At 56.2% G+C, this 22,469-nt stretch overlaps 1 protein-coding gene across 1 annotated transcript in view; it reads left to right on the forward strand.

The window, feature by feature from the left end:
• Positions 1–22,469, forward strand: part of LOC125436915 (ras GTPase-activating-like protein IQGAP3) — a 49,924-nt gene that overhangs the window by 21,013 nt on the left and 6,442 nt on the right. Inside the window, exons 9-21 of the mRNA XM_048504292.1 lie at positions 150–233; positions 342–413; positions 2,444–2,513; positions 2,804–3,012; positions 6,465–6,617; positions 7,433–7,596; positions 9,007–9,231; positions 10,124–10,264; positions 11,445–11,529; positions 12,415–12,647; positions 18,303–18,458; positions 19,827–19,914; positions 21,227–21,439. Coding sequence (XP_048360249.1) covers positions 150–233; positions 342–413; positions 2,444–2,513; positions 2,804–3,012; positions 6,465–6,617; positions 7,433–7,596; positions 9,007–9,231; positions 10,124–10,264; positions 11,445–11,529; positions 12,415–12,647; positions 18,303–18,458; positions 19,827–19,914; positions 21,227–21,439 — 1,893 coding nt within the window. The remainder of the gene's footprint in view (positions 1–149; positions 234–341; positions 414–2,443; positions 2,514–2,803; positions 3,013–6,464; positions 6,618–7,432; positions 7,597–9,006; positions 9,232–10,123; positions 10,265–11,444; positions 11,530–12,414; positions 12,648–18,302; positions 18,459–19,826; positions 19,915–21,226; positions 21,440–22,469) is intronic.

The following is a 22,469-nucleotide window of genomic DNA, read 5'->3' on the forward strand; positions in this document are numbered from 1 at the left end:
AACCACTACATCAGTGCTGCTCACTTTAGATTGGGGTCACAAGAATTCGGCCGCCACCCTCATGGTTTGACTTGATATACAACTGAGGCAGGATTCAAACCCACTCTGAGCCTTTACTCAACACCAGCTCCTCTGGTCTGTTCTCATAGGCCTATTGGCGTGGATGCCGACAGCGGAGGCGCTACTTGGAAAGACTGCAATATCTGAGGGAGAACACAGATGCTGTGATAAAGGTAGGCCTTTAAGGGGAGTTTTCATGATTGCCTTGGGGTGGTTCCTTTGATATCTCTTGATTCGTTGGCAGAAATGCATCTCGTCCTAACCACTTTTGTCTCTTTCAGATACAAGCTTGGGTACGGATGCGGCGCCTGCGCAAAAGGTATCTAGAACGGCTGCGCTACTTCAGGAAGAATGTGAGTATTTTTCACATGTGGGCCTATCAAATAGCACTGCTGAATCAAATCAAAGGCCTACCTGGGCCTGTTTTGAAGCCAGGTGCTTCTGAGAAACCCAGAAACAGCCTGCAGGCAACAGTATTTCCCTGTCTGTTGCCTCCCGGTTGCTGGTATCAGCCATCTCCTCATGTTATGTTTTTGTTCAGAGAGGAGATATACCATCTTTCTATCATTAAAATGACAGACGTAGAAGTTAAAAGCATTAAAATAACCTAAAATATTGGCTCTCACAGAAAGGATGGCCAGATACAGGAACTTCTGGAGATTTGGGGGCAGAGCCTGGGGAAGACAGCGATTGAAGGATAACCTTGAGAACCCACAGAACAAACAAACCCAAATCATGTACCTTTTTATTGGGACCGACCAAAATATCACACAGTGGAGTTTAAAAATGGAAGAATAAAGACCGCCTTAAAGACCATAAAACATAGCAGTTAAATATTGACGTGCGGCAGGAATTAAATGAACAATTTGCAGTAAAATACACAGACTGAAACATCAACAACAGGCAGTGAAAGCACATAATGCCTTCCAAAACAATATGTTTTGCAGATTGGCAAGAGGGAGGGGGCCCTAGGCATCCAAGAATATGGAAGCTGATTTAGATACTTTGAAGAACTCTGCTGAATCAGACCCAATATCTGTCTAGACCAGCATCCTTAATTCTGACTGTGGTCCTCCAGGTACCTCTAGGAAGCCCACAAACAAGGCCTGAAGGCTACTGTCATCCCCTGTTGTTTGTCACTAATGGTTGGCCATCTGAGGTATACAGCTCCTTAACATAGAGGTTCCGCCCTTAATTGCTATGGCTGAAAAACATCAAGGTTCTAAAGTCCATGAGTTTGTCCAATTGTTTTTTGAAAAAGCCATGTTGGAAGACATCATATTTTATCATTAATAATTAAGTTGTCATGTCTTCACTGACCTATGGCAATCCGTCATGGGACCTTGAAGGCGAGAAATAAACAGAGGTGGCTTGCTTTGTCTTCTGCATAGCATTGCTGGCAGAGGTGGGATCCAGCAGGTGCTCACAGGTTCCTGAGAGTAGGTTACTCATTATTTGTGTGTGCCGAGAGGGGGTTACTAATGGGTGATTTTGCCATGTGATTTTTGCCTTAGTTACGCCCCTCCTCTCAGCAGTAGCGTGCAGAACTTGAAGCAGTCTAGCAGGAGGTGCATCGGCGTGTGTGGCAGCCTGAGCCTGCGTGCATTCATTTCCTGCCTGGGGACTGGTGCGGCGGCTGGAGTGCTTGCTGGCCCGGCCCGGGAATGCCGTACTTGGAGAATGCCCGGCCACGCCCCCATTGTGCCCCGCCCAGCCCCATTGGCGCTACGCCACAGTTTGAACCCCACCACCATGGGAACCTGTTACTAAAATGTTTGGATCCCACCACTGATTGCTGGTCTTCCTTGGTGGTTTCCCATCCAGTTGCTGACACTGGCCAACTCTTCTTAGGCTAATTTGGGTTTTTCACACTGTTTCTGCTATATGTTCGGAGCAATAAAAGCAGTGGTGGGCTTCAGCCGGTTCGCACCACTTTGGCAGAACCAGTTGTTAAAATGGTGCTTGTAAACAACCAGCTGTTAAATTATTTGAATTCCACCACCGGAACCAGTTGTTAAATCATTTGAATCCCACCACTGAATAAAAGGGAATATTAAAGTAGGTCTTCCCTTATAAGAATGTAGATTTCTTTCATGCAAAATGCCCTCTTCTTTCCATAGTCTCAAAAAGCATCTTTTAAAACTGAGATGATGCAATGTATGAATCAACTTTTAAGCTGGTTTATTAACTGGTAAAAATGGCAGACTAATTTATTTATTTTTCCAGGGAGAGAACTTTATTGGCCGGTTTTTATTTGCCGTCCAATTTTTCCCTCCAGTTCCATGTGATGCCCACCATAATCTGATCAGTGTTTCTGTTTGGGATGTGTTTGAATCTCTCCAGCCTTTCCCATCATTCTCCCCTTTTGTGTCTGTCTTGACAGGTCAAGGCTATAATTAAAATCCAGGCATTTGTCCGAGCTAATAAGGCTCGAGGGGATTACAGGATGCTGGGTAAGTACCCGCGGTTTTGTACGATCATTTGTTAGAGTATGGAACGCGTAAGCCCACTAAGGTGGCTTTGAAACTGTTAGGACTGGGGGTGCCCCCTGCCCCTATGAATGCCTCCCAGCCCCCTCAGTGAACTTGACTTTTATCTCTCCCTCAGTCAGCTCGACTTCTGTTCTCAGAAAGCTTCCATGTTCTGTAGGCCTTAAGCCTGAACCCCTGTCCCAGACTGAACAAGACACTGTGAAAGAGGCCTAGTCCCTCGATAACATCTTTACTGGTTGCTCGTTTCCCAGTGCACAGCCGGAACCCGCCACTCAGCATTGTCCGGCGCTTCGCCCACCTGCTGGAACGGAGCCAGCGTGACTACTGGGAGGAGCTGGAGCTGCTGGATCTCCAGGAGAGCGTGGTAAGGGGGATCCGCTCCAACCAGCAGCTGGAGAGCGACCTCAACCTCATGGATATCAAGATTGGATTGTTGGTCAAAAATAGGATCACCCTTCAGGTCAGTTGGCTCTGAGGGGACAGGGGTGGAACTTGCTCAAGAATGTCAAAGGACTGGTTTTATCAGGGCAAGTCTGTGCAAGTCTGAATGTTGTATGAGTGTGTTGGGGACTTCTGGGCTTATCCAATGTGGGAGGTGGGGAAGGAGGTTAATACAAGTGCCCTAGACTGTAGATCTTGGTAGCCTTGCTGTGAATCTCCCTGAACAATCTCTCTGCAAATGGCCACAATTTGGAGTTGGCAAAAAAAAAGACCAGAGTCCAGTAGCACCTTAAGGACTGACCAGATTTATTTCTGCTTGAGCTTTTGTCAGTTGGAGCTCACTTCAACAGACCCATGGGGTGTTCACCTGCAAGGTAGTTGTACCTGCACAAGGAGCCATTTAAAACAGCCCATTGGTCAAACTTTTTTATTTGCACGAATTAGGGCGTTACCAGGTCTTAGAAGCAATGTAACAATTCAGGGTCTTAGCCCAAGTTTCAGTCAATGAACTTCACAAAGACTTGGAATTTGAACCCTGAGTCTTTTACATGAGCTGGTTCATCAAGATCAATATTGGCTACTCAAGCCATCATTGGCTCTCTGGGGATTGAGGTAGAGGACTTCCATATCACCCACTAACTGATCCTTTTAACTGGAGATGCCAGGGATTGAACGAGGCACTTTCTGTATGCCAAGATGCAACAGGAAATTTCCATCCTATTAGAGGACCTGAACAAAACAATTTTAAAGGCATTGCCTGTGCGATACTGTCTAGCAGCCAGGTTCTCCAGGGTTTATTCATTAAAGGGAAATCAGCAACCTACTATAAAAGAGATACAGTTTGGTTCCTTGAACTATGAACCAGCAAACTAGATCGAACACCTGTAGAAACTTTTATCTTTTGTCGAGAAAAAGAAAATGTTGGCTGTTGTGGGTTTTCTGGACTGTGGCTTTAGTTTGGTAGTTTTTTACTCCTAACGTTTCACTGGCATCTTCAGAGGCCCGTCACAGTAAGATGTGTGCCTCTCTGTGGCACAAGCGAAAACTGCCAGACCACGGCCACACAGCCTGGAAAACCCACAACAGCCCCTTGATTCAGGCCATGAAAGCCCTCAACCATACAAAGAAAATATTCCTTTTACTGAGCAATTCAGGAAAAAAAATACGGGCAAGAAAAAGTTAACCCTACAATTACTATGAAGAGAAATGCTAAAATTATCATTGCTGAATCATATTGCAGGAAGTAATAGTTTTAAACACAAATCACCTTTCAGGTTTTTTTCTCACTGCTTTTAAGGATGATCAAAAAGTCAGAGTTATCTCACCTAGTATTATTTGAGACTTACAAGAAATCTGATTTGTGTGTCACATGAGTGTGTATTTATCAAAAAATATCATCTTACGGTTCTCTGAATCTGATTTATTATAATCATGTGGTTTTCACTTCTACTCCAACCTCATCTAAATTTAATCTGGCTTTTCTTATGATATGTTCTGTACACAGATTTAAGAGATAGGAAGATAAAATGCGTTGTTGTATAACACCTTTGCCAACTAGAAACCATTCTGTTTCTCCATATTTTGTCCTAATAGTAGCCTTTTGTCTGTCAAGCCCTGGATCTGTGACCCCAAATCCAGAGGCTTAGCAAGGGGGGAAAGCGCCCGGTGCACTGGTGTGTCCTCGGCCCCTTGAACGCCTTCACCACACCCCCACAGGGGCGCACGCCCGGTGTGTTGCGCGCACCCCTGTCCCCTTGGAGCTACGCCTCTGTACAAATCAGACTCTGCAACTTGAAGGTTTAGAAGTCTGTATTGGCAGACAACAGAGGCTGGAGGGGAAAAGCTAGTTCTGCCAGCTAGAACATTCAAACCACCTCAATATATCAATCCGGTATCCTCCTTCCCATTCCTATCCCTTAGTTCTATCCCATACTACAGAAGGTGAGAAAGACAGGAATGCAAGATAGACTCAAGGTCAGAGGACTGAGATAATGCTGCCTGGCCTTGGGTGCCTCTACTTGGTTACCTAAGGAAAACGAAAGTATTTTGCCATCTGCTTGTTCGTCCCCCATCCCCCCCTGGTGCTTCTCTGTTTGATGCCAGGCTCCCCGCCTGACATTGTCCAGAGTACAGGTTGTGTATCAAAACAATCAAACGGCACACCCGTTTCCTTTAAAACCAGGCATAACTTTTCATGATCCACACAATCAAAAGTTTTGCTGTATGAAACCCATGAAACACACGCTGATTTTCTTCTGAAATTCTCTTGTATGCTCCAGTAAATTTGTAATAGGATCTCTAGTGCTTCTTTCATTTTTGAATCCAGCTTTGAACACTAGGCATTTCTCATTCTATATAAAGTAACAAGTTCTGTTGTAAGATTTTGAGCCTCACTTTACTTGCATGAGAAATTAATGTGATGATTTGATAATTGCTGCAGTCTTTGACATCACCTTTTTGAAGAATGGGAATGTAGGTCGTCCGTTTCCAGATCATGGGCCATTTTTTGTTTTTCATATTTGTTGGCGTATTCTTGTCAGGATTTCAACGGAGTTCATTTCTGTGGCTTGGACTAGCTCTATTGATATCCCATCTGCCCCTGGTGATTTGTTTCTCTCAGGGTAGTTTTCACTTCTCTTTCTAGAACCGTAGGCTCTTTTTCAAAAGATTCCTCTTGAAAGGAATCTCTCAACCTTTCATCTCTTCAGTGTACAACTCTTAACCTCTATTTAAAAAAATAGTTCATCTGGCTGATCTTTAACTTTTTAAATTAACTGTCCAAGATGAAAGTAGCTCTAAGCAACATTAGCTCTAATCAACAGAGTGCATTGACAGTTGAAAATGTGCTTGAATCCTTCATTAATTTGTAAACTCCACGAGAAAAGAGCAGTGATATTGTTTTTACTCCTACAAACCAGATGCTCCGCCATTGAACCACAGTTCTCTCCCCAGCTGCTAGACTGATACTCAAACCTTTACACCTCACTGGCTTCAAAGTTTGCACTGTTATGTTGGGATGTCTTGTTTGTTCCTAATAAAAAGGCATTATGTGGCAGTGGCGTAGGAGGTTAAGAGCTCTGGAGGAACCAGGTTTGATTCCCAGCTCTGCCACCTGAGCTGTGGAGGCTTATCTGGGGAATTCAGATTAGCCTGTACACTCCCACACACGCCAGCTGGGTGACCTTGGGCTAGTCACAGCTTCTTGGAGCTCTCTCAGCCCCACCTACCTCACAGGGTTTTTGTTGTGAGGGAGGAAGGGCAAGGAGATTGTAGGCCCCTTTGAGTCTCCTGCAGGAGAGAAAGGGGGGATATAAATCCAAACTCTTCTCTTCTTCTTTTGTATTTGGATTTCTCTTTGGACTCTCGTGGCAACCTCCAGTGTCTTGCAAATGCATCAGAGCCTTGACAGAAATGTTTATGTGAGAGAGGGAGGAACATTTATGAATGTGTACTTTTCCCCTTCCCTGGCAGGAGGTGGTCTCTCACTGCAAGAAGCTGACCAGGAAAAACAAGGAGCAGCTTTCAGATTTAATGGGCCTAAACAAGCAAAAAGGGCTGAAAGCACTCAGCAAGGAGAAGCGGGAGACCCTGGAGGCATACCAGCACCTCTTCTACCAGCTGCAGGTCAGCCAGCATCTTTTCAGATACGTTTGTGTGTGAAATGCCTTTCAAGGTTTTGGAACTGCAGCCATAGGACTGTTCTGCAATCACGGGCATCTTAAAAGCCAGCGTGGCGTAGTGGCTAAGAGCACGTGCACTCTAATCTGGAGAACCGGGTTTGATTCCCCGCTCTGCCACTTGAGCTGTGGAGGCTTATCTGGTGAACCAGATTAGCTTGTGCACTCCAACGCTTGCCAGCTGTGTGACCTTGGACTAGTCACAGTTCTTCGGAGCTCTCTCAGCCCCAACCACCTCATGGTGGGTGCGGGAAGGGAAAGGGGTGTGTCAGCCCCTTTGAGTCTCCTTACAGGAGAGAAAGGGGGGATATAAATCCAAACTCTTCTTCTTCTTAATGACCAACCAGATTTTCGGGTGTGAGCTTTCGAAAGTCTGATGACAGGGTCTTTGACTCTCAAAAGCTTATACCCGAGAAGTCTTGTTGATTTTTAAGGGGCTGCTGGATAACAATCTTGTTCCCCTAACAAAAAAGACTCTCTTGCCCGTGAAAAAGCTTCACAAGTCAGGACCAGGTGTCCTGTGCCTTGTGCAACTCCAGCTGTTAACAATAATCTGTGTGTGCTTGTGTGTGTGTACACATTGGCTGTCCTAGCGGGGAACCAATGCTGTGTGCTCTGTTCCCCATCCTTGCTTGCAACAGAAGTTGAGAATTCCTCTGAGCATCTGGTCTGTTGTTGAGGTCCAGAGGGACCCGTCCCACAAGCCATCTGTTACCCACTGTGGTACTCGGGTAGGAAACATGCTTGCTTGTTCCCTTTCAGACCCACCCGCTCTACTTGGCCAGGCTGATCATGCAGATGCCCCAGAACAAGTCCACCAAGTTCATGGAGTCAGTGGTCTTTACGCTCTTCAATTACGCCTCCAATGCCCGAGAGGCCTACCTCCTGCTCCAGCTCTTCCAAAGTGCCTTGCAGGAAGAGATCAGGTAAATCTCTGTTTTCCAGCTGAAAGTGGTTGCTTTGCTCGGTGTGGCTCTGGCAAGGCAGCCATTTCCCTTTTCTTAGAAACTCCATGGGTTGGCAATGGGGAGAGACATGAATTCCTGCCACGAGGTTTGCTGCAGAAATCCCCATATTCCATGATGCAAGATACCTGCTAATGTACCACCACAGATCATTTTAAAGAACAATTAATTTTAATAGCTCTTGAAAGCCCAGAGGAGGATTCCTGTTGCATCACTGGATGATTATTTGTCCTATTGTTTATTATTTTATTTATAGTCTGTCCAGAGGACCATTCCCATTTCTTTTCAGCATGATTCTTTGCTGCTTTTACATATTTTACATATGTATAGTCTACCCAGGGGACATGATGGCTATGTTTAAATATTTGAACGGATGTCATGTCGAAGAGGGAGCAAGCTTGTTTTCTGCTGACTCAGATGTTAATATTGCACAGACTCCAATTATGGCTGCTAGAATGAGAATCTGATCTGATGAGGACTACTCGAAAACGGCTAGAATAAGCGCATTCCGTTCATTCTGTTCATACTGCACAGACAGATTCGGTTGATTCTCTGATATTCCGTAGAACGAGTGGATACAAGATGACGGTGTTTCGTCAAGTTGAAAATACAGCGCGTTAACGCAGATAACGAACTGAGAACGCTGCATACGAACGCTGATACTCTTACAGCTAAGACTTGTTAGAGTTAAGAACTATGTTCTTGAAGAAATTGAGTACATAGAGTTTTGTTGTATAGCATTGTGGCACTCGGTTTGTCTTATATATATGCACCTTATTTTATACACATTTTTGAGCACATAAAAAGCGGTGGATGCAACGCGTTCTTTGATTGTGTATTAGGAACTTACTGACTGTCAGGGCTGTTAGACAGTGGAATTCACTGCCTCAGAGTGTGGTGGAGTCTCTTTCTTTGGAGATTTTTAAACAGAGGCTGGATGATCATATGTTAGTTGTGCTCTGATTGTGTGTTCCTGCATGGCAGGGGGTTGGACTGAATGGCCCTTGGGGTCTCTTCCAACTCTATGATTCTATGAAACAGCTGTTTGCTATAGTGTGGTGCAGAGGTTAGAGTGTCAGCCTAGGATCTGGGAAATCCAGGTTCAAATCTCCACTCTGCCATGGAAGTTCAGTGGGTGACCTTTAGCAAATCACATTTTGTCAGTCTAATTTACCTCACGAGTTGTTGTGAGGATAAAATAAAGGTGAGGACAGAGTCTCCAATGGGGATAAAGGTAGGATGTAAATGAGGTAAATGTTTTCAGTCACCCAAACGTAGAGCCCCGGGTTCAATCCTTGCAGACCTGGGCATTTTCTTGTCTCTAGCTCAGCGGCACCTCTTATGGACAGTTCTCTTGTGCTCACTTTCCAGGCTAAAAGTTGATCGGCCCAGTGATATCCTAACGGGAAATCCAACAGTGATCCGCTTGGTGGTGAGCTTTTATCGGAATGCCCGTGGACAGAACGCCTTGCGCCAGATCCTGGGGGGAGCCGTGCAGGAGGTTCTGCAGAACAAAGCCCTCAGCATCCGCACCAGCCCTGTGGAGATCTACAAAGGCTGGGTCAACCAGATGGAGTCTCAGACCGGGCAAAAAAGGTCTGGGCAGATTGTCCCTCTTTAAAATAAAAACAAAAAGGGCTAGACCACTCTTCATTAACAAAGTTCACTATGACCAGTTGAAATATTTTCAAATGTATTCTAATTACAGAAGATAAAGGATCTTTCAGCATGGAGGAGTTAAGGGGGAAGGTTCTCCCCCACCCCTTGCCAAAGTCCTTGAAGAGATATAGGTACACCAGGGGTGTCCAACTCTGGCACCCCAGATGTTCATGGACCACAATTCCCATCAGTCCCTGCCAGCATGGCCAATTGGGACTGATGGGACTCGTCGTCCATGAACATCTGGGGCTCCAGAGTTGGACACCCCTGAGGTACACAGTCCATGTAATGAGAACCATTTTGGTGAAATGTTGGACTTGGAACAGGGAGAGTAGTTTCAAGACTCCTTCTTGGCCCCCCAAACCACAAAACTCACTAGGTCACCTTGAGTTCTCTTACTCTTATAGGTTTCTTTGTGAGGGAAACAACAGGATAACCCCCACTGAATTACTCCACACTGAGTTCTTGGAGGAAGTTGGGATGTGAATGTAAGGGATGAACAAACAGCAAGGAAGAAGGGGTGAAAAAGGTGGGAGGCCAGGGTTTTGCATGTGTCTCTTCTATAGCTTTTTCAAAGTAATAAGGCTGGTGGTGATGTAGGGGCCACCTCTGAAAAGACTCTGGTTTGTCACTGCTGGGATCCTTTGGGAAAGAACAGGACAGGGGATGGTCCGAACAACATAAGGTGCTTATTGGGCTGAAAATCCAGGTTGCTGTCTTCCCGTGAAGCAATTGAGACAGACTGAAGGCTCTTTGGAAAGCAAGGTGATTGCAGCTCTACTGTGGTTTGGGTGGGGCCTAGAATGTGTTCATGTTTGTCTCCCCACAGCAATCTCCCGTACGATGTTAGCCCTGAACAAGCCCTTACCCACTTCGAGGTCCAGAGGAGACTGGACATCTCCATTCGCAATCTCTTGGCAGTGACAGACAAATTTCTCTCGGCCATCCTGACTTCCGTGGACAAAATTCCGTATGTGATCATCAGCATGGTTTATGCGTCTACTAGTTGATGTTGGCTCATTGATAAGGTTGCCAGTTCCAAAGTGGGAAATAGCTGGAGGGGGGTGGATCCTAAGGGGGGCAAGTTTTTGGGAGGGAGGGATTTCAGTGAAGTATAATTCTCTAGAGTCCATCTTCCAAAGCAGCCATGTTCTCCATGCAAACTGATCTCTATGCCCTGGAGATCAGTTGTAGTCCCAGGAGATCTCCAGCCACCATCTGGAGGTTCAACCATCAAAAAATGGGATGGGTACACCTGAAAGGTTAAATAAGTGCCATGCTGCACCAAAACACATAAAGGTATATTAACACCTGTAAGTCTTTAACTCATATAGTCACTTAAATAATTCTTACTCTTTCTCTATTTTTACAGATAACTCAAGATAATCCAGCAAAGAAGACTATATTGATATTTCTCAATAAACAAAATGTTCTCTAGGGTGTTGTGGGTTTTCTGGGTTGCATGGCTGTGTTCCAGTAGCATTTTCTCCTGATGTTTCACCTACATCTGTGTCTGGCATCTTCAGAGGCTCAGCCAGCCACAGATGCAGGCGACATGTCAGGAGAAAATGCTACCGGAACACGGCCATGCAACCCAGAAAACCCACAACACCCTAGTGATTTCAGCGGTCAAAGCCTTCGACAAAATGCTCTGGTTTTTTTCTCATTTACAAAACTTATCATGTGCAGTAGGAGCCTCACAAACTCGGCTTCTGCTGTAAACATCCCCAACAGAAAATCAGAGCACATCTTGCTTATTTTGTTTATTGAGAAATATCAGTACAGTTTTCTTAGCTGGATTATCTTGAGTTATCTGTAAAAACAGAGCGCTATTTAAGTGACTAGATGAGTTAAAGATGTACAGGCGTTAATACACTATTATGCATTTTAGTGTAACGTGGCACTTATTAACCACCTGGAGATTGGCAACCCTAATAATTGATGGATCCTACCACTCCACTGAGCAAAATTTGGAGCCTTCCTGCAACTTGGGTGGTCATCCCTTGGAGGAATCCATTCTAACTGTGTTTTTCAGGCCCAAGACCTTGTCTAGGTCGGGTTGTTTTTTTTTTTTAAGTGCTTTCTTCCTCTCCACCCCCACATGTTGAATACATGCTAACCTTGACTGCAACTTTCTCTCTTCTGGTTAGTTATGGGATGCGTTACATTGCCAAAGTCTTGAAAGTGTCTTTAACCCAGAAGTTTCCACATGCTCCTGAGGAAGATATCTACAAGGTGGGTGTTGCCTGGGGTGAAGAGAGAGACACTGACATTTAATTTACACAGATAATTAGTTTTAATCTGTCTTTTTCTCTCACTCACACCCAGCGTGTTGCAGGACCACCAAGAGTAAATTAAAACGATCTCCACCTGGTGGTCATTTTGCTTACTTTAAGCTGTCGCTGAGACAAGGCTTAAATGCTGCAGGGATTGCTGCTAGTCACTAGATATTGCTAACGATGAATTAAGGAGGGCAGAGAGAGTTTGCGAACATGCTGAGCAACAAATAGAAACAGTGTTAACAAAATGCAGCAGGAAAGTCAACATGCCTGCCCCAGCAGAGAGAAATGTGCCGTCTCTTTAGCAGGACGTGTAAAAATGGGCAGTTGAAGCTTTCCATAGCACAGAAGTAAATATCCCTTGGTAAATAACATCCCATTTTCTTCTTACCTGATTGCAGCACTAATTGTAATGTCCAATGAAATAACTGACAACTTTACCCTGTAATTACTCCCAAAATCTGCTACCTGAGGTAGTGACTTCAGTCTCCCAGATGGCAGAGCTGCCTCCCAACTGGAACAATCTGAAATTCAGGTGAAGGTAGCACTCGCTAATATGAATGAGTGAGAGGAGCTGGTGTTTTTTTGTTTCTCTGCTGCCCTATGTCTTTAAGGCCTGATCTATATAAGGTTCAGAGAGAATTGTAACTGGACCAAGTCATCCAGCAGGCTTCATGTGCAGGAGTGGGGAAACAAACTAAGTTCTCCAGATTAGAGTCCACCGCTCTTATCCACTACACCACGCTGGCTCTCCAGCATGAACTCACTTTTTTTTTTGGAGGATTACAATTTTAAAAATGATGGCCTAAATAAGACTGAAGTTAGTCCGTCTCTGTCCTAGATTGTGGGGAACCTGCTGTACTACCGTTTCATGAACCCAGCGGTGGTTGCTCCAGATGGTTTCGATATCGTTGACATTTCAGCCGGGGTAGCCCTGCATCCTGACCACAGGCGCAACTTGGGGTCCATTGCCAAGATCTTGCAACATGCTGTAGCCAACCAGATGTTTGAAGGGGAGAATAGCCATCTCAAGGTGATCAACCAGTACCTGGAGGAAACGCATCTTAAATTCAGGTTGGTCTGAAGGGCAGCATACAAAACTAATAAACCAAGAAGAAGAGTTTGGATGTATATCCCACCTTTTTGTCCTGTAAGGAGACTCAAAGTGGCTTACAAGCTCCTTTAATAAGAACATAAGAACTAGCCTGCTGGATCAGACCAGAGTCCATCTAGTCCAGCACTCTACTACTCGCAGTGGTCCACCAGGTGCCTTTGGGAGCTCACGTGCAGGAAGTGAAAGCAATGGCCTGCTGCTGCTCCTGAGCACCTGGTCTGCTAAGGTATTTGCAATCTGAGATCAAGGAGGATCAAGATTTATAGCCATTTTTTCCCTTCCTCTCCCCACAACAGACACCTTGTGAGGTAGGTGGGGCTGAGAGAGTTCTGAGAGAACTGAGTAGCCCAGGGGTCTGCAACCTGCGGCTCTCCAGATGTTCATGGACACAAATCCCCCCCCCCCCCCACCCCCCCCCCCCCCCACCCCCCCCCCCCCCCCCCCCCCCACCCCCCGCCGGCACGGCCCCCCCCCCCCCCACCCCCCCCCCCGCCCACCCCCCCCCCCCCCCACCCCCCCCCCCCCCCACCCCCCCCCCCCCCCACCCCCCCCCCCCCCCACCCCCCCCCCCCCCCACCCCCCCCCCCCCCCACCCCCCCCCCCCCCCACCCCCCCCCCCCCCCACCCCCCCCCCCCCCCACCCCCCCCCCCCCCCACCCCCCCCCCCCCCCACCCCCCCCCCCCCCCACCCCCCCCCCCCCCCACCCCCCCCCCCCCCCACCCCCCCCCCCCCCCACCCCCCCCCCCCCCCACCCCCCCCCCCCCCCACCCCCCCCCCCCCCCACCCCCCCCCCCCCCCACCCCCCCCCCCCCCCACCCCCCCCCCCCCCCACCCCCCCCCCCCCCCACCCCCCCCCCCCCCCACCCCCCCCCCCCCCCACCCCCCCCCCCCCCCACCCCCCCCCCCCCCCACCCCCCCCCCCCCCCACCCCCCCCCCCCCCCACCCCCCCCCCCCCCCACCCCCCCCCCCCCCCACCCCCCCCCCCCCCCACCCCCCCCCCCCCCCACCCCCCCCCCCCCCCACCCCCCCCCCCCCCCACCCCCCCCCCCCCCCACCCCCCCCCCCCCCCACCCCCCCCCCCCCCCACCCCCCCCCCCCCCCACCCCCCCCCCCCCCCACCCCCCCCCCCCCCCACCCCCCCCCCCCCCCACCCCCCCCCCCCCCCACCCCCCCCCCCCCCCACCCCCCCCCCCCCCCACCCCCCCCCCCCCCCACCCCCCCCCCCCCCCACCCCCCCCCCCCCCCACCCCCCCCCCCCCCCACCCCCCCCCCCCCCCACCCCCCCCCCCCCCCACCCCCCCCCCCCCCCACCCCCCCCCCCCCCCACCCCCCCCCCCCCCCACCCCCCCCCCCCCCCACCCCCCCCCCCCCCCACCCCCCCCCCCCCCCACCCCCCCCCCCCCCCACCCCCCCCCCCCCCCACCCCCCCCCCCCCCCACCCCCCCCCCCCCCCACCCCCCCCCCCCCCCACCCCCCCCCCCCCCCACCCCCCCCCCCCCCCACCCCCCCCCCCCCCCACCCCCCCCCCCCCCCACCCCCCCCCCCCCCCACCCCCCCCCCCCCCCACCCCCCCCCCCCCCCACCCCCCCCCCCCCCCACCCCCCCCCCCCCCCACCCCCCCCCCCCCCCACCCCCCCCCCCCCCCACCCCCCCCCCCCCCCACCCCCCCCCCCCCCCACCCCCCCCCCCCCCCACCCCCCCCCCCCCCCACCCCCCCCCCCCCCCACCCCCCCCCCCCCCCACCCCCCCCCCCCCCCACCCCCCCCCCCCCCCACCCCCCCCCCCCCCCACCCCCCCCCCCCCCCACCCCCCCCCCCCCCCACCCCCCCCCCCCCCCACCCCCCCCCCCCCCCACCCCCCCCCCCCCCCACCCCCCCCCCCCCCCACCCCCCCCCCCCCCCACCCCCCCCCCCCCCCACCCCCCCCCCCCCCCACCCCCCCCCCCCCCCACCCCCCCCCCCCCCCACCCCCCCCCCCCCCCACCCCCCCCCCCCCCCACCCCCCCCCCCCCCCACCCCCCCCCCCCCCCACCCCCCCCCCCCCCCACCCCCCCCCCCCCCCACCCCCCCCCCCCCCCACCCCCCCCCCCCCCCACCCCCCCCCCCCCCCACCCCCCCCCCCCCCCACCCCCCCCCCCCCCCACCCCCCCCCCCCCCCACCCCCCCCCCCCCCCACCCCCCCCCCCCCCCACCCCCCCCCCCCCCCACCCCCCCCCCCCCCCACCCCCCCCCCCCCCCACCCCCCCCCCCCCCCACCCCCCCCCCCCCCCACCCCCCCCCCCCCCCACCCCCCCCCCCCCCCACCCCCCCCCCCCCCCACCCCCCCCCCCCCCCACCCCCCCCCCCCCCCACCCCCCCCCCCCCCCACCCCCCCCCCCCCCCACCCCCCCCCCCCCCCACCCCCCCCCCCCCCCACCCCCCCCCCCCCCCACCCCCCCCCCCCCCCACCCCCCCCCCCCCCCACCCCCCCCCCCCCCCACCCCCCCCCCCCCCCACCCCCCCCCCCCCCCACCCCCCCCCCCCCCCACCCCCCCCCCCCCCCACCCCCCCCCCCCCCCACCCCCCCCCCCCCCCACCCCCCCCCCCCCCCACCCCCCCCCCCCCCCACCCCCCCCCCCCCCCACCCCCCCCCCCCCCCACCCCCCCCCCCCCCCACCCCCCCCCCCCCCCACCCCCCCCCCCCCCCACCCCCCCCCCCCCCCACCCCCCCCCCCCCCCACCCCCCCCCCCCCCCACCCCCCCCCCCCCCCACCCCCCCCCCCCCCCACCCCCCCCCCCCCCCACCCCCCCCCCCCCCCACCCCCCCCCCCCCCCACCCCCCCCCCCCCCCACCCCCCCCCCCCCCCACCCCCCCCCCCCCCCACCCCCCCCCCCCCCCACCCCCCCCCCCCCCCACCCCCCCCCCCCCCCACCCCCCCCCCCCCCCACCCCCCCCCCCCCCCACCCCCCCCCCCCCCCACCCCCCCCCCCCCCCACCCCCCCCCCCCCCCACCCCCCCCCCCCCCCACCCCCCCCCCCCCCCACCCCCCCCCCCCCCCACCCCCCCCCCCCCCCACCCCCCCCCCCCCCCACCCCCCCCCCCCCCCACCCCCCCCCCCCCCCACCCCCCCCCCCCCCCACCCCCCCCCCCCCCCACCCCCCCCCCCCCCCACCCCCCCCCCCCCCCACCCCCCCCCCCCCCCACCCCCCCCCCCCCCCACCCCCCCCCCCCCCCACCCCCCCCCCCCCCCACCCCCCCCCCCCCCCACCCCCCCCCCCCCCCACCCCCCCCCCCCCCCACCCCCCCCCCCCCCCACCCCCCCCCCCCCCCACCCCCCCCCCCCCCCACCCCCCCCCCCCCCCACCCCCCCCCCCCCCCACCCCCCCCCCCCCCCACCCCCCCCCCCCCCCACCCCCCCCCCCCCCCACCCCCCCCCCCCCCCACCCCCCCCCCCCCCCACCCCCCCCCCCCCCCACCCCCCCCCCCCCCCACCCCCCCCCCCCCCCACCCCCCCCCCCCCCCACCCCCCCCCCCCCCCACCCCCCCCCCCCCCCACCCCCCCCCCCCCCCACCCCCCCCCCCCCCCACCCCCCCCCCCCCCCACCCCCCCCCCCCCCCACCCCCCCCCCCCCCCACCCCCCCCCCCCCCCACCCCCCCCCCCCCCCACCCCCCCCCCCCCCCACCCCCCCCCCCCCCCACCCCCCCCCCCCCCCACCCCCCCCCCCCCCCACCCCCCCCCCCCCCCACCCCCCCCCCCCCCCACCCCCCCCCCCCCCCACCCCCCCCCCCCCCCACCCCCCCCCCCCCCCACCCCCCCCCCCCCCCACCCCCCCCCCCCCCCACCCCCCCCCCCCCCCACCCCCCCCCCCCCCCACCCCCCCCCCCCCCCACCCCCCCCCCCCCCCACCCCCCCCCCCCCCCACCCCCCCCCCCCCCCACCCCCCCCCCCCCCCACCCCCCCCCCCCCCCACCCCCCCCCCCCCCCACCCCCCCCCCCCCCCACCCCCCCCCCCCCCCACCCCCCCCCCCCCCCACCCCCCCCCCCCCCCACCCCCCCCCCCCCCCACCCCCCCCCCCCCCCACCCCCCCCCCCCCCCACCCCCCCCCCCCCCCACCCCCCCCCCCCCCCACCCCCCCCCCCCCCCACCCCCCCCCCCCCCCACCCCCCCCCCCCCCCACCCCCCCCCCCCCCCACCCCCCCCCCCCCCCACCCCCCCCCCCCCCCACCCCCCCCCCCCCCCACCCCCCCCCCCCCCCACCCCCCCCCCCCCCCACCCCCCCCCCCCCCCACCCCCCCCCCCCCCCACCCCCCCCCCCCCCCACCCCCCCCCCCCCCCACCCCCCCCCCCCCCCACCCCCCCCCCCCCCCACCCCCCCCCCCCCCCACCCCCCCCCCCCCCCACCCCCCCCCCCCCCCACCCCCCCCCCCCCCCACCCCCCCCCCCCCCCACCCCCCCCCCCCCCCACCCCCCCCCCCCCCCACCCCCCCCCCCCCCCACCCCCCCCCCCCCCCACCCCCCCCCCCCCCCACCCCCCCCCCCCCCCACCCCCCCCCCCCCCCACCCCCCCCCCCCCCCACCCCCCCCCCCCCCCACCCCCCCCCCCCCCCACCCCCCCCCCCCCCCACCCCCCCCCCCCCCCACCCCCCCCCCCCCCCACCCCCCCCCCCCCCCACCCCCCCCCCCCCCCACCCCCCCCCCCCCCCACCCCCCCCCCCCCCCACCCCCCCCCCCCCCCACCCCCCCCCCCCCCCACCCCCCCCCCCCCCCACCCCCCCCCCCCCCCACCCCCCCCCCCCCCCACCCCCCCCCCCCCCCACCCCCCCCCCCCCCCACCCCCCCCCCCCCCCACCCCCCCCCCCCCCCACCCCCCCCCCCCCCCACCCCCCCCCCCCCCCACCCCCCCCCCCCCCCACCCCCCCCCCCCCCCACCCCCCCCCCCCCCCACCCCCCCCCCCCCCCACCCCCCCCCCCCCCCACCCCCCCCCCCCCCCACCCCCCCCCCCCCCCACCCCCCCCCCCCCCCACCCCCCCCCCCCCCCACCCCCCCCCCCCCCCACCCCCCCCCCCCCCCACCCCCCCCCCCCCCCACCCCCCCCCCCCCCCACCCCCCCCCCCCCCCACCCCCCCCCCCCCCCACCCCCCCCCCCCCCCACCCCCCCCCCCCCCCACCCCCCCCCCCCCCCACCCCCCCCCCCCCCCACCCCCCCCCCCCCCCACCCCCCCCCCCCCCCACCCCCCCCCCCCCCCACCCCCCCCCCCCCCCACCCCCCCCCCCCCCCACCCCCCCCCCCCCCCACCCCCCCCCCCCCCCACCCCCCCCCCCCCCCACCCCCCCCCCCCCCCACCCCCCCCCCCCCCCACCCCCCCCCCCCCCCACCCCCCCCCCCCCCCACCCCCCCCCCCCCCCACCCCCCACTGGCATCTTCAGAGGAACCTCTGAAGATGCCAGCCACAGATGCAGGCGAAACGTCAGGAGAGAATGCTGCTAGAACACGGCCATACAGCCCGGAAACCACACAGCACCCAAGTGATTCCGGCCGTGAAAGCCTTCGACAATATATTTATGTAGTTTACCCCTGAATGGGTTTCCTAAGAACTGTTTTTCTTTTTTCCTTGTTTTAATTTCCACTCTTTGACAGGAGAAAGTGTGAGAAATGGAGCTGATGGAAACTCGGAACAGGCCCTCTCTCAGCTCGCCAATACAGAGATCTCACTTACCCTCGCCAGTAAATTTGATGGGGCAGAGACCGACGTGGAGGGAAAGGATATCAAAAGCTTGTTGCTGAGGTGGGTGGTTGCCAAAGTTTAAAAGTGTTGTAGTGTTCCATAAAGAGAATATTGAAAGTTACCCAGAGGTGTACTGTCCTGCCTAGTGTTTTTAGGAAGTGGGTGGGGCCAGCTAGAGTTTTTCCTTAGCAAGGTTTCTAATTGACTATTGGAGATGTTGTTGACTGGGCAGGTTTCTTACAAGGTTCCTTTGGCAGCAGCCGCCATCACAGCACAAGGATCTTCACTGTGTGAGTGAAGTGAAGCTGTGGCAGCCATTTTTGTGGCAGCCATATTGCTTCTGTGTCCACTGTGCTGTGTCAGAGTTCCAAATGTGCCCGCAGTCTCAAAATCGTGGGTGACCCGTGTAATCACTGTTTTGTTTTTATTTGGTTTGTCAGTCCTAATCACGGAATTCTGCAGCAGTTGCTGTCTCTCACCACACAGGGGCACATTTGTGCAAACATTAACTACTGGAGGAAAACCCATTTCTTAGAAAAGAAGTTCCACAGTGTTCAAATAAGGTTACTTCCAGCTAAGTGTGCTAGGATTCCAGCCAATATCTTGTGGACAGAAATCCTCGTTTAAACACTCTATTGCCTACTCTGATGGGCAGCAGCTCTCGATAGACTTTCTCAGGCCTTAAACGGAAAATGCTGAGGGTTGAATTGGAGACCTTCGCCTGAACCTGGAGAAACGAAGGTTAAGGGGAGGCATGATAGCTATGTTTAAATGTTTGAAGGGATGCCATGTCGAAGGGGGAGCAAGCTTGTTTTCTGCTGCCTCAGATGAGAACATGGAATAATGGATTCAAGGTGCAGTAAAAGAGATTCCACCTTTCTGTCAGGGCTGTTTGACAGTGGAATTCACTGCCTCAGAGAGTGATGGAGTCTCCTTCTTTGGAGGTTTTTAAACAGAGGCTGGATGAGCATATGTTGAGAGTGCTTTGATTGTGTATTCCCATATGGCAGGGGGTTGGACTTGATGGCCCTTGTGGCGTCTTCCAACTCTATGATTCTATGGCAACTGATTCCTGCTACAAGAAACTTCCAATTCCTAGATGATTTATAAACCCTTGGGATGTTCACAGGAGGGAAGTGAAAACCTTCTTTCTCTCCTTCTCCCACCTCCCCCTCAGCTCACTTTAACTGAGCTGGTAGCAGAAAGTGCTGTCAAATCGCAGCTGATTTCTGGTGACCCTGTAGGCTTTTCGAAGAGAGAGACTTTCAGAGGTAGTCTGCCATGTTCTGCACAGCAATTCTGGACTTCCTTGGTAATCTCCCATGCAAACAATAACCAGGACCGTACCTGCTTAGCAGCCACAGCCCAATGAGCGTGGGTTAGCCTGAGCCACCCAACATGAACTAACGTCTGCTTTTATTTACAAAGCACCAAACAGATGCTGGTGGACGTGATCCAGTCTCAGCCTGGAGATTCCCTTATGGAGATATTGCGGACAAAGGCGTCGGAGGAGCAGGTGAGTAAATTCAGCACTTACTGCCCCCCTCCCACCAGTATTCAGCTGAAATTGATGGTTTAGTTCAAAAGACACTAGAAATACTGATCACTGCAAAACATGTCCTATTACGATCAATTACTATAATTGATACACAATAATATATTATCAGCAGAATAACTGTATAAATTATCATTTGTACATCATTTTCGGAGATCAAATCATTCTGCATAAATATCTTGTTAAATCTTTACAGCAGCCATTTAATATACGGCAATATTATTATCCCATGGGGGTTTGTAGCTGCAGCAAAACATCTAGTGCGTCTGTGGGGAGGGCAAGATTTTAACCAGACATCTTCAAGAATTCCACACAACTCGTTCTCAGAGCCACCCCACCAACTTGTAATTAATTTCTTCTAGATTTGGTTCCAAAGCTCAAGGGCAAAACAAGATTCTGTTGTACAGTGGAACCTCGGTTTTCATCAGTAATCCGTTCGGCAGGAGCCGATGAAAACCAAAACCGAGGCACCATAGGACCACATACCTTGCAGTCCTGGGTCGCGCTCTACTGATGCGGTTTTGATGGACAGCAGACGACGGAAATCAACGAAAACAGAGTCAACTTTTTTGCCCAGGCAATCGACGAGAACCGAAACGAACAAAAAGCGAGGGCAACGAAAACCGAGGTTCCACTGTATAACATCCAGATCCAAAGTTCTAGTTGTTATTTGGGATAAGTGAAGACCCTTCCGCGCACACAGAATAATGCACTTCCAATGCACCTTGAAGCTGGATTTTACTGTGCGGAATAGCAAAATCCACTTGCAAACAATTGTGAAAGTGGATTGAAAGTGCATTATTCTGCATGTGCCGAAGGGGCCTGAGAGTTCTTTTTTTCCCTGTCACTTGTCTAGACTTCTGATATTTCTGGTGCCAAATCTGTTTGCCTATTCAGAATACATTCTATTGCTTGTATCAAGCCATCTGAATTCTCATGATACTTTTCCAGTCTTTGGAGATGGCTTTTCACTGTTGTTAAGTGAAATGTAATGCGCAAGAAGAGGCGCTTCATCACTAACAAGATTTATCATGCTGTCTGATTGCACCCAGAACTGTTGTGTGTGCAAAAATTGAGTGCTTTAGCATTATTTTTAAAAAAACTTAATGTAAATGTAAGTAGACTGTAGGGTTTTTAAAATATCTTGCCTGATGACCTCTCTGTTCCAGGTGGCTTTAAGAGCAACTGTATTCTTCTTTGTGCATCTGTAGTTTGACCTGATTTCCCCCAAGTATTGCTCCTGCGGTAACCTTTGCATTTCCTTTCTCTTCAGGAAGTCCTCCACCACCACCTCATGAAGAGGAGGGCCTTATACGATGCTCAGGCCCCAGACAAGCTGAGGCACAACCGCTCCCTGGCTGGCAACAGTTTCCTCTCGATAGAGGAGAAGAAGAGGAAAGTCATCAAGAATTTGCGGCGTCTCGAAAGTCTGGGCATGGTGGATTCTGCCAACCAGTATCAAGAGATCATCAACGAGATGGCCAAGGTACTCAGTGCCGAGCATCTCCCCAGTGAAAACGAGAGAGGGCAGAATGAGGGGAAGCAGGCAGGGAAATGGCCAATTGCTTCTCAGTCTTCACTGAATTGGTTTGGTGATTCCAGATGAAGATAGATTCCAGATGAAGAGAGCTTTTTTCCCCCAGATAGTTGATGGAATATATAGCCAGACCAACAGATAGCCAGCCTGGGGTAGAGGTTAAAGTATTGGACCTAGGACTTGGAAGACCCGTGTTCAAATCCTCACTTAGCTTTCTCATTGGGTGAAACTTGGGCTATTTTCAACTACTTTTCCCAGAGTTTTGGGAGGACAGAAACTGGTAAGCAAAAGAATGCCGTCTGGTGGTTTTGGGCAAGCAGCGTCCGTTGCCTTCCCAGCTCCAGCCTGCTGAGTGGGTGAGTGTAAGGTGCCATCAATTCACAGCTAACTTAAGGGTTTTCAAGGCGAAAGACAAAGGCCCCTTCCATACAGCACAGGGAGAGCGGGTTGCAGGCGGGATAACGTAACCCGCTCTCCTGTTTTCCTGTTCACTTGCCTCTGTGCAGGCAGCGACCAGAACCTACGGACACAATGCGGGTGGCTGTCGCACCTTTGCACGGAGGCACGGGTCCCCTCCCAACCTCCTTTGCTGCGTAGCCACGTGGGCAGGCTGTCATGGACCCTCACAGCCTTCCTTCCAGAAAGAGTCCTTACAGGATGCTCCACAGCTGTGAAGTATCTTCCGTATTACCACAGGCCAGAGAAGGACCTTGACTAGATAAGCGAAGCAGGCCCAGCTGCAAACACTTACTTGACAATAGCTGGAAAGTTACTAGATCTGTGGTGGCGAACCTTTGGCACTCCAGATGTTATGGACTTCAATTCCCATCAGCCCCTGCCAGCATGGCCAATTGGGGCTGATGGGAATTGTAGTCCATAACACCTGGAGTGCCAAAGGTTCGCCACCACTGTACTAGATGGTAACTCTTTCTTGACAGCAGGTGTGTAATGTTTCACCAAACAGACTCACGTAGGTGAG

This window comes from Sphaerodactylus townsendi, linkage group LG01, assembly GCF_021028975.2.
Source record: "Sphaerodactylus townsendi isolate TG3544 linkage group LG01, MPM_Stown_v2.3, whole genome shotgun sequence".
Classification (NCBI taxonomy): Eukaryota; Metazoa; Chordata; class Lepidosauria; order Squamata; family Sphaerodactylidae; genus Sphaerodactylus; species Sphaerodactylus townsendi.